At 35.2% G+C, this 14620-nt stretch overlaps 1 protein-coding gene across 1 annotated transcript; it reads left to right on the top strand.

Moving 5' to 3' along the window:
- The first annotated feature begins 61 nt into the window (after nucleotides 1-61).
- Nucleotides 62-4623, top strand: LOC100377419 (ganglioside GM2 activator-like). The gene is made up of 4 exons (XM_002734240.4): nucleotides 62-261; nucleotides 2083-2253; nucleotides 3077-3229; nucleotides 4368-4623. The coding sequence occupies exons 1-4, from the start codon at nucleotides 94-96 to the stop codon at nucleotides 4524-4526; spliced, it is 651 nt and encodes a 216-aa protein (XP_002734286.3). The 5' UTR covers nucleotides 62-93; the 3' UTR covers nucleotides 4527-4623.
- Nucleotides 4624-14620: the final 9997 nt, after the last annotated feature.

Below are 14620 nucleotides of genomic sequence, written 5' to 3'. Positions count from 1 at the left end.
CATAACGCGCGGTAATGCCCCATTGGAGAAGTTTCGTGTTTGACGCTCTTTTGTTTTCAGTCGCGCTAGGTATGACGGGATCACTATACCAAGATGGCTCCGAAAGTAAATGTGTTCGTTGTCGCTGCTCTGGTGTGTTTTTTCACCGTGAGCCTCATTGATGCTCATCCACGTGGCGAAAGCATAGAAATGAAACTACTTAAAGACCTATTGAGCATTCCACAGAAGACGTCGACGAAACTGCGATTTAACGCCACAAACGTGAGTATTTTATTTTATTTATCGTGTCTGGGGTCAGATCATGCCACCGCCGACCGGCGTAAGTCGTGCAGGCGTCACTGAGTTTTACTGTATCGTGTATGAGGTTTTCGTTTCACGCGAGCACAACTGTTTCAGCTCAGATACCACAGGGTAGTTTTGTAGTCAGTAAACATGTTCTCTGATTTCAAAGAAATAGAAATAAATGAAATTGAATTATCCGGTGTAAAAATCACAATGGCACTGGTCCGTGTTATCGCCCACTCAATCTGAGGTGTAAATGACAATATTATCTGCGCATGCCATCACTGTAATACAAACACCTCTCTGTCTGTATCATACGCCGGCGGGGGTGGGGTGTTGTCGCATCATATGATGGTGATTATTTCCTTTTGTATGCCGATCACATGGTAGTGTGTTGTGTAATACAATAAAAAAAAAACTGACAAAAACACAAGTGACGTCAATTAAAATTGCTGTCATGAAAAACAAACATCACTACAACAGTGTTGTTGGATACTGGGTATTTGTTTTCAGTAGTCCGTAGAGGCGAATTTTCTAATAATGACAAGATTTAATATAATTCCTTGCATTTGAAGAGAAAACATTTATTTTTGGTTCCCACTTCTCAGACATGAATAAAGTCGAGCAGTTTCTAAGGATAGAAATAGAAACCCATCCTGTTACTCAGTGCAATGTGTGCCAAGGTCACTGTGTTTATCTCTCTGCCAGCCTTGATAAAAGTCAGGTGATTGAATCAGGACCTTGGTACTTAATACAGTTAATTATTTAAAGACCTATTGAGAGTTTTTATTGGATGAGGTAATAATTATTTTAAGCGAATTAATAGTGGTAGTTACGATGTGATTTTGTCAGAAAAAAATCTGTCTCTTGTTTTTAGCATCCAATGACTAGTTAACACATGGCTGACTTTACTGTATTTGTCTACATGTTCTGAAAAGGCGTTGATGTTGTGGAAGTAAGGTTTGAATGAAACAATATTGTTTTTGTTTTTATATTATTCAAATATAATTATTCATCTTTTATTTGTATTTCAATTACTTTTTCACCCGATGGTAGATTTTTTTGTTGAATCACAAAAGTGCTATACATGTTTGTCAAATTCAAATAAGTCTTGCAGTATTTAATGCTCAGAAAACCTGTCTGCAATCAAAAATGCTCATATCATGTGCATGCCTACAGTGTGTTTAAACTCTCTTTGTAAGACATACTGTGATTGGCTGAATAATTTAAACTCTCTTTGTAAGACATACTGTGATTGGCTGAATAATTTAAACTCTCTTTGTAAGACATACTGTGATTGGCTGAATAATTTAAATTTGTTCATTGATTATGAATTCCTATTTGAGTTGCTCAGACCTGTGAATTTTGTAATCAGAATAAAAAATAAAACAATCCTGCTAATGATATTACAAAAGGACAAATAAAAATAATAATTTCCAGTCACATGATCTTGCCTAGATCATCCTGTTTCTTTTTATGGCTGAACTGTAATTGGGCACATTATTAGGCGTGGAAATATCCAAAAGATATTTTTGAGTTTGCCAAATCCCATGCAACGTTTTGACACTACTACGATGCTATGACCTTTGTTTGTCCTGTTATTATGTTTGATTATGCACATAACGCTAGATCTCGCAGTGAAAGGAAAATGGTCTATTCATTTTTTGTTCAGACTTGGAACCACTTTTCCGTTTTGCCATACTACGTTATCTCAGGCATGTGAATAATATTTCCCCTACTTATACTGGAGTTTGTGTTATTTACAAATTTTTTTGAAACCATTATAATATTTGTCATCAGGTTGGAATGTCATGGAAGAACTGTGGTTCTCAGAGTGATCCAATACGTGCCAATGTATCTCTGATGCCAGATCCTGTACCAGTGCCTGGTAAAGTCACAGCTGCATTCGATGCTATCTTTGATGTCAATGTTCTTCCCCCACTGAAAGTTGTTTTGGAAATTAAAAAAGAGGTAAGTTTCATTTTTAAGACCATTATTACATTATCCTGGAAAGTTAGTGGTCCCCCAAAAATGCTCTAAAGCTTGTGGTCTCATGAGAAGTGCTTATCAAAAATTACGTCTCAAGAAGTGGTCATCAAAAAAGTGTTCTCAATCTTGTGGTCACTGGAGAAATGGTCGGAAGCAAAATTGGTGTCATACTTGGGCTTTCAAATGGTAGTCCTGCACTTATTCTTGCTCTAAATGTCTATTGTTTGTATGTTCACAATATTAATAACATGGGGACACTTACACATTACAGTATACTAGTCAGAATGGCCAGATCAGTATATATATTTTTTCTAAAATGCAGCAGTCTGTTAATTTAGGTGACTGTACATGTATCCCACATGAGAGAGTTCACAAGATATTTGCATCACAAGTTGTTTGCCAATAGCTGAACATCACCAAGCAGCTCCATTTGGTTGTGATAAGAGTTTTCAACACCTTAGAGTGTCATCATGTTACTAAATCACACACAGTATTGGCAATCAAAGATTACTACCGTATTCGACCGCGTTAATACCCAGGGTTCTCAACTTAGAAAATAATGATTTTTTAGGGGTGGGTGCTTACCCGAGCACCCCCGCTGTATCATATAAAAACGATTACCAGTATTCGTTAAGCAATTATCAAAGACCAAGTTTTAAATTAGTGGCATTTTGAAGGGGTGGGCGCTTTGCCAAATATGACCCGAATATAAAAATTGTGCAAAAGTAGGGGTGGGCGCTGGACCCGGACACAGTGGTTATTTACATAAATTACTATTGCTGATTCATTCCTCTTTAAATGATAGGTTGCTGGTATCTGGGTACCTATTCCATGCATCGACAACGTTGGTTCCTGTACATACGATGACATCTGCTCTCTGATTCCAATCCCACCCACAGAGCCATGTCCACCACCATTCAGTACGTATAAGATACCATGCACATGTCCATTTCCAAAGGTAAGTCTAGCAGAAGTTACTACATGTACTACCGAATGCTCTCTTTGTTATTGCTAGTAAAGCAAAGCAGTGTGCATGGAGAATTTCACAGCTGTTTAATGAGATAACAAACTTAAATTGCATTTGTTTTCTAATTTAATAGAAACAATCCTGCTACTGCAGTAATCGTCTTTTATTTATGTTTTCTTTTTCCACGAAATACAGAAAATATAATACTGGGATGCTGTGAAAACAATTATGAAAATCTTCGAGAAATTATTCTTTGATTACCTGCACACACATTATTTTGATATTTTGTTGAAAAGTAACAGTAGGAAACAGTACACAGATGTCCATTCTTTGATATATAAATTAATAAACGCTGCTCGGACTGATAAATGTGATATATAGAAGATAATATTTGGTAACTGTAGTCCTAAATAACAATCCTGCTGGCAGTAATCGTCTTTTATTTATGTTTTTTTCAACCAAATAGTTATTTAGGACTACGATTACTAAATATTATCATCTATATATCAATCTTTGATATGTTGCTATAATGACCAGTGCCAAGAATTTATAAAATAAATGTCTTACTTGTTTTTGGTTCATGATCTCATTCTGTGTTTTTGAATGTGTCACGTGCAACTTTTACAATAAGACACTGTCATAAAATCCAAGTATATGTATTAGAATAGGACGTCCTGCTAGCCTGTTCGCTTCGAAAATTGGAATTGAGATTTCTCTGCAAGTTTCGTGAAATGGTGGCTGAAACTTTCTAGAAATGAAATTGAACCTGAACCTTGCTGATTGCGGCATATTACACAGCATAACTTGGTGATTTTGTTTAGAAAACGAGTAAAATACTTGCCGTCGCTAACACTGCTTTTGGAGGCAGCCATGTTGTGTACATCAAAATATGTCCAAAGCTTGAGTTCTCAATGTCAAAACTAGCGGATTTCATTCCTGCAGCTAAGCTTTTCCTGACTAAGCTATGCTGCATGGTGTCAAAGCTGTGATTTTCATTAAAAAGCTACACTTTCATTGGTACCCCTGTACCTTACGTCATGAAATCTTAAAAATTCCCAGCATTGAAATATGAACGGATTACTGTAATTTACAGCAATGTGCTAACCTGGATTCTATTATTCACTTTCAGGGTACGTACAAACTCCCAACAAGTGACATAGAAATACCAGAAATACCAAATATACCAGAATGGTTGACTAATGGTGAATATCAAGCCACGGCAACACTCAGTAACCAAGGCAAACGATTAGCTTGTTACACAGCACAGTTGTCCATCAAGGCCGACTAGGACAACATTGGATCAATTTTGTGTTTAAATTTTCAGACCAGGAATATTTTATAATTTTCTGTAAGAACTGTGAATAAAGTCCATCATTTTACATAAATTACTGCATGAAGACTGGGACTTCCTTTTTGTTTTACAAAAAAAAAAAATAATTAAATAATAATTAAAAGTCTTTTTAGCGTGATCGCTAAAACTAGCCTGATCGTGAAAGAAAGGGATTTCTTTTGCGGACACGTTAGTTTTCAAACATTAATTATTCCCTTTTGTAAAGTCTAAAGTATGATTCATAGTACTTGCTACAGTGTTCTTAGATGTACAGTCAAATCCCTGTATATCAACCACCCAAGGGACTTCATTAAAATGTTTTTTTTAAACAATTTGTCTTTATTATAGGGGTTAGATTATTTTTTTTTATGGATACGCAACTTGTACATTTGACGTATTTGTCAAGAATTATACAGTTTCAAAAACATAATACATTGGTTGCTCATATGTGGTGACTAAACTTGTGACTATATACAGAGATGGTCACTCCTACATATTTCACTGTACTGGATTTTGTGACAGTAAAATCACACTTAAAGCATGACACAGATTAAAGGGAGCCATGCCTGCATGAGATATGGACTCGTATAAACAAAGGCGACTTTGCCTGTTGCGCACACCAACAAGTACAGAGTGAGACATTATTAGGCTTTAAGCTTTTAATTTCTTTGTTGATTTGGAAGGTGTTGTTGGGGGTAATTAATGCACATTCCACCCAGGTACTTGTGATTTTCATAGAAAAGCGCACTGGATTGTGTGAAAATCAATGTTTATAAAAACAAATATTGCACATGTGCAGCGTGATGACCATTTAACTGTAGACAACCCCATTTTCTAGAATTCAACAAGAATTGAGATAACTTTAAATATATTCTTATGGTAAAGATATTATGCCATATTTTTTAGTCCTCGTTCGGACGAAGTCCGAAAACTTGGACTATTAATTTGGGTTTGTTCCGTCCGTCCGTCCGTCTGGAGCTATATCTAGGCCACCCTTTGACGGATTTAATTCAAACTTTACATGAAGACAATACATAATGTCTTACATATGCGAGTCAAGTTACTTTATGATCAGAGCAAAAATGGTCGACTGGCAGTCATTTTGGATGTGCTATTTCTGATACCTAAACGTGTCCACAGCAGTTTCTCGGAGATGACTGGGCCGATTTGGATCAAAGTTGGTATGATGATCATACATATCGAGTTGTAGGTGCATGTCATTTTTTTTTTGTGATTTGAACAAATATGACTGGTGGCCGTCATGTTTTTTTTCATGGTACCCATGCTGCTTTATCTTGAATGCAATGAACGTTTCTGTTTAAATTTTGTACAAAGATAGTATACCAAGAGATGCATCTGCACCAACCTGATTTTCGTGATTCAATTCAATATGGCTGGCAGGCTCCCAATTTTCATGTAAAAGCGCTAAATCGTCATTTTTATATGACGGAGCTTTTTCTCAGAGCTGACTGAGCCGATTTGGAACAAACTTGGTATGATGATCATACATATTTGGTTATAGGTGTGCGTCATAGATCCGTGATTCAAACAAATATGGCCGACTGGCGGCCATTTTGTTTTTTCAATCCACCCATGCTACTTTCTCTTGAATGCAATGAACGTTTCTCTTTAAATTTTGTACAAAGGTAGTATACCAAGGGAAACATTTGCCATGGAAGTTGTAGCTCCATTCATGATAGCACTTTAAAGCAATTAACATTCATTCATTGCTGAAGAGGTGGTAGATATTATTATGAACACTTTTTAGGTACGAGTTTGTGTACGAGACATAAATAGCAAACTAACAGCGCCCTCTTTGTCAGAACTGAAAAATCAGTGCTTATAACTGCCTGTAGATGGCAGTATATCCAAACCGAATATTCTTCAAGGATATTCTACAACTGACTTCTATATATGACAAAGGAAAGAATTTTTATAAGTAAACTTTGTTGTTTGATCACATGTTGGGTTTAGAAAAGAATAGTTTATAAATATTCATTATATATTATTAGTCATTAGTGTCAATTTGTAAATGTCATCTCCGAAATGTGGACACTGAGAGCAGAGCAGAGCCCCGGGGGTCCGACTTGTGGAAATACCTGAAACCCATGTCTGTGAAAGGGGTTTTCAAAATGACCCTAAACACGTTTTAAAAGGTCAAAATTTCGTACCATTTTCACTGTTAGAAAGCTAAAAGATCACGCGCCTTGAAGTCGCGCCTGATCTCTCGATATTTGAGCTTTCTATTACCCTTCAGTGTGAGCACGGGTTGGTCATATGCCGTGATCGCCCGTGATCTAGGGTCGTTAACCAGGGGGCCGGATGTTTTCCTCGTTTTTGCGATCATTGAATTTTTTAAAGCAATAATAAAAACGATAATCTCATTTAAAAAATAACTCTTATCACGTTGGCAGTACCGGAAAAGACACCCCTTTGTCTATTTTGACTGAAATTGTAGCCCTAAACGCGTAACGCACGTTAACGTGCTTTTCTTTTTAAAAAAACGCACCCTTTTAATGCGTACCAGACATGCGTACCAGATCATTCTTTAAGTCGGACCCCGGGAGCATAGCATATATGCCATATACCAACATTGTACAATCAATCAGGTCTCGTGCCATCAAATCTTATGGTTGTTGTTACCGAATGGGTGTACTGCAATTTCGTCAGCTTGTGTGTGTTGCATTGTTTATTGACAAGTACCGGTGATATGTGCATCTGGGCAACTCTCAATTAAACGCTTCAAAAACTAGATGCGTTCCTGAAAATATTGAAGGTAAACTTTGTAAAGCATGACAGATATGTGTGTTTTGTTTACATCCATTTTAAAGGAGTTTGAGCTGGCCAACATGTGTTTTTCTGGCCGAAATTCTATTACATAATGATAATAGAAAACAAACCTTGGCTAAAAACAAACTAAGAACATACAGACTTTTTTAATTTAAAAATCGAAAATTACTTAATTAATGTGCATAACCATGGTCTTAAATGGTTAATTGCAAAATTCAGAACAAGCAACCATGACCTTAAAATTGAGAAAGGTAGACATAATATCATCATAGGGACAATTTTTTTATGACTGCACAAAATAAAGTTCCAAATTTTGATAAAGAAAACAAGTTATATTACAAAATAAATTCATATTGATTATGGGAAACCATACTCTAGCACCAACCTTAGCTGTCTTCTTAAAAAACAGCTATGGAACAAAACAGCAACAAATATCAGTGTATTAGGTTACAATTTGTGTTTATCTGTATTCACCATCGGTTGCAAATTGTCTTTATTGTTTATTCATATTTGTTTTATATTTTTAAAATAGGCTTCTTTTTTTAGATTATAGTTTTTAAATTTCTTTTTGTAAGACCCCTTTTATCTTTTTCTAAGGATGTTATGCGTATAATAATAATTATTATTATTACATGTGGTTTCAACAAATTAAAACAATATTTTGATCTTTGTGACTCTCGTTTTTAGAGAAACTCACCCAAACGCTAACATTGTCGTCTATGGAGTTCTAACCACTGGTATGAGCCCTGAAATCACTGGCAAGGAAAAAAAGATGGCCGCGGGTTTGTGTCTAGGTCTCCAGATGGCGCCATCTATTGAAAATCAGTTTTGAGATTCCAGATAATTACGGTACAAGATGACAACTTACTGGGCCCTCTGGTGTCTTAAGGGGCTAAGCCATTCTTTGACTGCTTCTCCCAGATGAGGTTATTTCCCGTAATAATGATCGTTTTTGGCCGATGCTCGAATCTTTGTTTTCACATCGTATGTTTATGTTATGTTATTCTCGTAAAAGGATACTTTGCCAATATTATTGTGTCTAAAACAATACATCGGTAAGATTTGATCAGTTTTATGTTATATTTAAACACATTTTTTTTTCAAAATGAATATTATTGTCGCTTCGAAAATGAGATGTAATTTGTCTAGTTTTGCAATAGAAGTATTGGAGTGTGTAAACAATGCGGGTTTCGTCTATCAGGAGTTGTTATGGGTGGATGGTTCGTCAGGTTGAATATACGGGAAGTGGTTGTAACGGGGAATGGGTAACTCGCAAGGCAGTGAGTGGTACACTGGGATCGCTCGACACTTATACGCACCATTCAGTCATAAGGACACCAGTAATATAGTATAGCCGGATATTTATTACAACTACAATCGTCACCATACGCCCCCGGTCCTCTTCTCACTTAATACGCTCGAACCCCCCATTTTTATAAGCGACAGTGTTAATCGTCTAAATACTTTGCATGCGTTGTCATGACGGCATGTGGACTCCGCCAGTGAGGGCGTCGCCCCATAGCATCGTCAACTTGGTGACACTGTCCTGTCCAACAAAAGATGAAAATGACCCCATTTTCGGACCGTGGCAACGTATGGTAAAAATATACAAACAGTAGGAAGTGCATACAATTAAATATATGCAATAGGAATTGTACAAAATCAGATACAGACAACAAGAAATATATAAAAAAATTAAATACAGATAGAAGAAAATATAAAAACAAAATTGATGATTAAATGAATAGGATGATTATAATGTGGAGGTAATGGAAGAGTCTGGACCGCGAGTCTTTCAGATGAGTCGGGACCGCGAGTCTTTCAGATGAGTAGGGACCGCGAGTCTTTCAGATGAGTAGGGACCGCGAGTCTTTCAGATGAGTCGGGACCGCGAGTCTTTCAGATGAGTAGGGACCGCGAGTCTTTCAGATGAGTCGGGACCGCGAGTCCTATAATCTAAGATTGAATAATTCATTACAATGTACACAATGTTATAAAATTGTTCACTATGCAGCGAGTAATATCTTCTGGTTTCATTTCCTCCTTTGAATGGAGGGTTATTGACTGTACAGTCATGCATATGGAGTCTTCTAGTGTCATTTTACAATCGTTATGTACTTCTTTAGACTTTTATTAAATCATAAATAAAACAGTATTGATATATGTTTTAGTTTTTTGGACATGGTGACCGATGTATACTTTACATTTCATATCACTGTGTCAAGCTAGATATTGAACATTGAATGTGTGCAGAGTCATGGCTGCCTCGCTTTAAATGGTTAAACTTTATGCTGTGTGCATTTTACTAAGAAATCGCAATGGCATAATATTGTGCCTTTATTTTTAGCCCTGCTATCTACTTTGTCGACATAGCGCATCGTCCACCTGTACGGTGTTGTTCCGTTTGAACATTCCTCCCTCCCCAACCCTGTGCAGTAACTCCATTCATAACCGTGGTTGTCACGTGGTTGCGCGATAGAATGTTTACCGACAAATAGAAGGCTTTGTTCCAAATTAGAGGCGGAGTTTGTCATATTTGTAACGTGCTCAAAATACTTTCTATTCAGTAGTACCTAAGTAGTGGATTCATCAATTCTGTTTGAAGGATACGTGTTCCCCTAATATTATGAAATTAACAATAGAGGCTAACCTAAGGTGCCTACATATAATATATAAACAATAATTTGTTTTACCAAAAATGACAAAAATATTGGCTAAAATAGAAAATGAATGCTATTGTTCCAAAATGAACAAATCTGATAGAGGTCCAACCAACGTACCTACCTATAAGATACCAAAGCAATCCGGCTAGTAGTTTTCAAAAAGAAGTCGAAAATAGCATTTTTTTTACCAAGTATCAAAGTAATAGGTCTGGTAGTTTTCAAGAAGCTGTCGAGTATAGTATTCGTGACGGACAACGGAACAGCCCCGCCCTGTCATCTTCGGATAGGATAGGACGTTGAAGTATAACACATTATTAAGCGTGGACATTCCCTACAGATACCTTCACGTTCGTTAAATTCCACGCGATGTTTTGACACCACTACGACGATATGGCACAGTCTACGACATTGATTTGATTAAATTTTAGACATAATATAAATATTATATATAAATGTATATATATAATTTTTAGACATAAATACTAAATATTAGACACACATATTGACAAATCAAATATTCGAGTCAATCCCTTATGTATAATATGGGTATGGCTTCACGATTGATATGCAAGACGTAAGATCACGATAACAAAAAATTGTATTATGCAAATACATCACACATGTTTTGATCATAGTTTTCAATAATAGTTTGGCGTTTGATTCTTCTAATTTCGACACCCAAAAAGTTGCTGCTATAAATGTTATATAATGTTGAGTCGCGGACTAAGTTTGCATAAATCGTATTCTATTTCTCTAAATTTGTCTCAGCTACTCAATTCAAAATTTCAAACTAATTATATATTTGGATATCAAACATAATTATCATACTTGCTGTAGACACTCTGATTGCGAAACGCAGCGAGATTTAAACTAACACCTATATTGATGCGAGGCATACACGCTAATCTGTGGCACTCTCAGAGGACTGAACAAACCATGGACAGTCTTCACGATTTCATTAACAAGTTTTTGATGCAATTCTGACTCAATGTAATCCCATAGACTAAGTGTGCATCATCTATCGACAGTTGTTTTTCAACAGTACGACTCAATCAGTCAAAATACATAGTCGCCTCCAAAAACATGTGCAATTATAAATGTCGATATTATGTCTCTGACTGTTGTTATATCTCCATTGAAATCAAATAATTAGACCAACTATGAGTAAACTAACCCACTTACATGCGCATATTTGCTATTTTATGTTTTCTTCTCGTAGTAATAGCTCGCATATCTTCCTAACCGGGTAATCATCAAAATAATGTTATAAAAATCAAAGAAACATTGGAAACAACTCCAGCGTACTAAGGGTATTTGATTACAAATAGGCAATATTTAAAATGAATTACCGGTTTAATATTAGTTTCATAAACTTGGATGCCTGTCGGCTAATGTAGCTCTGATCCTGAGATGCACTATTTGAGAGGGGTTTGCCTTTGCAGTTTAGAAGTTTGTAATACTATCAAGCTTAATTTGAATCTGGTAATTACAATATCAGAAAATTGTCAAACTTAATATGCAAATTAGGTAATTAATATGCACTGTTTCAAAATTAAAGTTACGAGATCTTTCGAAAGCATATATGTACCAAGTTTCATTTAAATTTGAGTGGTACTAGAGATATCTGCACTATAAATTATTTAATATATTTAAACGATATACTTAGTATGCATGGTATTCAATTCTAAAAAGCATTTGCAGGCAACGCAAGTTTCATATTAAGAAACGAGCCAAGAACTTTTCAGTTGCATTGAGGTAAACGTGTTTGAATTGCGTATAGGTGGTTCTATTAGCATGCTTAAAACTTAATCACAGAACAATTTTTAACTTTGTTGCTACCTTAATAAAATTGATTAAACTCACTTTAACATGTTCTCCACTGTACTCCTACAAAGTTTTCACAAGTGAGAAATGACTTACTAGACGTGCATAGTCAGAAACACCCTATCCCCGTTGATAACAAATACACATGGAATAATTATTGCAACACTTTATTATACAAATATTTAACATTTATAAATATTTCAAGGTACAGCAAGTTTTGGTATATCATGAGGCCACACCCCACTGCTAAGCTGAACGATTTAGTTGTACGAGTAATTTTATATTTTTTTATGGTCCTTCTAGTATATATTATTATGGATGTTAGAATTATCATCGGGATAAATCGGGATTGATCCAGTACCGTTTTATGTCACAATATTTCTTAGAAATAATAAAAACTATCAAAATGTTGCTACTAGGATCTTAGTTCAGTATAAATATCTAAAGGGAGTGAGCACAAGAAAGTTAGATTAGCATGTATTGAACACTAATTTTGAATGCATTCAATCCCCTCGCAACGAGTCCAATAGATTTGTAAAGTGTAAAAAAGTGGATATACGTCTCGTAATTCTTGGTAAATTGACTTCTTTTCGTAAAAATTACCATTAGAAAATTTCCGCGACTCTTACGATTTGACAGGTTGGCGCATGTGCAAACTACCACACGCGTATCCAGAATGAATCGTACCTATATTTTGTTTGTGACGGAAATTGTATGGAATGATTTGATTGGGGTTGGGCATAGTTGGAGGGAGCGTAAACATGTGCACGTAAAAACAGATCACCACCGGATGTCTGAAACTTACCCCATTCATTGTAATTGGGTTATTTCCCCTTTGATCTGCATAATAGATAGATGCATGCAAAAAAATATACTGCATTTTGGCAGGTCGTACGCGTGCTGGAAAAAAACTTTTTGCCTGGAACTGTGGAAATGTTCAATTGTGACGTAACATTATGCTCTTATTTATCAGATAGTTGTCAGTCGCTGTCGTCAGCTTTTGATATTCAACGAATTCTTGGAAAACCACAACTCTAGTTGTTTTGATTCCTGGTTTGTAAGTACTTCGATGGATCTCTGTCAGATTTATCGGATTTTGTATTGTTAATATCTTCAATTCTCTATTTTTTCAGTGAACAATAGATCTATTAGATTTTATTATTTCACAAGATTATTTCCTATTTTCAATGAATGATTCCAACTTCCCGAAAACTATCAACTAGATTACTTTGGTACTTGGTATGTATATGACTTGAGGGGCCTCTGTCAGACTTGTTAATTTTTGTGGCAATAAGTTCAATTAAAATTGTGTTATTGTTGGTAAAAATTATACAGACTAGTCAGATTTTTTTGTTAAGTGCGGAAAACTATGAGATTTGTATCCAGGTGATAACAATCGCCATGTCATCAACCCTATAAATTGCAATATCTTTGATACGACATAAACATTGTAATTACCATGGCAACCACCTTTATTTTGTTAAAAGTGAATGCCATCTCAAATTGAATTGAAACGTGGTCCATAACATTTCATGTAAGCATAAAACATAGATAATAATTTGTAACTACTAAATAAATATGTGTTATGTGCATTAAAACTATCTCAACGTCTTAAGCGTACGATGTTGGAGTTTTCAAATCACAGTACTTTTCTATTGTGCCCACTAACCAGCAGTACTACTCTCATGTCCGACCACCGTCAAAGAAATGTGTCATAGCTAAACTTGAACATGTAAATTTGTCAAATATTTATGCTACAAGTTCAAATACCCTTCTATTCTAATATGTACATCAGTTTATTACAGCACTCCTACACTTCAAAGTTGAATTTCGTAGACATAGTCTAGACCTAATTATTTAAAAAAAAAACAAATTGTTCAACTCATTTCACTAGGATCTTTCTTGTCTAGGCTATGTAAGGAGCTGTGTTATTTTTAGAATTTATTTTACATGTATCGTTCGGTTGTACTTATTGCATGCTGGGACAGTTGCAAATAAATAAAATGCGCAATTTATGAGTACCTTTCACATTTTATGACAATACCATGAAACTGTACAAATTCGATAAATATGATTGTGATAACTCGTGTTCATAGATCCTGTGACTCCCCCATAGTTATTGGCTGGCCAACTTGTCAAACAAAATCGACCACGTGACACGTGCATATACAACACGTGACATTATAAAAAAATAAAAGAAAATTATAGTACAAAACAACACACCATAAATAACTGTCATCTTCCAAATTCTTACATTTAATAATTATGAACAAGCAATTTAAAATTATTTATAGTAATATCGATTATAAATGTACAAGTAAAATATAAAGAATAGTTATAATCAATAAATCCAGTTATGGTGACTGGGTGGAAAACCTTATCACCTTCAATCTAAAAATATATAAACGTCAATGTAATAGTTATTACAACTTGAAAACCACAACAGGAATAAATATACAATACAAGACATTGTCCGACTAAAAACATATAAAAGATAAAATGCGAAGATGAAAATGTTTTTGAAAATTTTACTTTTAAGAAAAAATGTGTCGATTCTGTAAATGAATCTAATGACGAAATATTCCAATAACAAACAATGCGAAGATGAAAATTTTACTTTTAAGAAAAAATGTGTCGATTCTGTAAATGAATGTAATGACGAAATATTCCAATAACAAACAATGCGAAGATGAAAATGTTTTTGAAAATTTTACTTCTAAGAAAAAATGTGTCGATTCTGTAAATGAATGTAATGACGAAATATTCCAATAACAA

This window comes from Saccoglossus kowalevskii, chromosome 4 (genome assembly GCF_978046115.1).
Source record: "Saccoglossus kowalevskii chromosome 4, keSacKowa6.1, whole genome shotgun sequence".
NCBI lineage: Eukaryota > Metazoa > Hemichordata > Enteropneusta > Harrimaniidae > Saccoglossus > Saccoglossus kowalevskii.
The sequence above is the reverse complement of the archived record's forward strand: the minus strand, read 5'-3'. Positions and strand labels throughout refer to the sequence as shown.

What these genes read in the sequence shown, in the direction of transcription:
- LOC100377419 (XM_002734240.4), top strand. Translation starts at nt 94, where the DNA reads ATGGCTCCGAAAGTAAATGTGTTCGTTGTCGCTGCTCTGGTGTGTTTT. An exon ending in TGCGATTTAACGCCACAAAC is followed by an intron (nt 262 to 2,082) that starts GTGAGTATTTTA and finishes ATTTGTCATCAG; the next exon opens with GTTGGAATGTCATGGAAGAA. An exon ending in TTTTGGAAATTAAAAAAGAG is followed by an intron (nt 2,254 to 3,076) that starts GTAAGTTTCATT and finishes TTTAAATGATAG; the next exon opens with GTTGCTGGTATCTGGGTACC.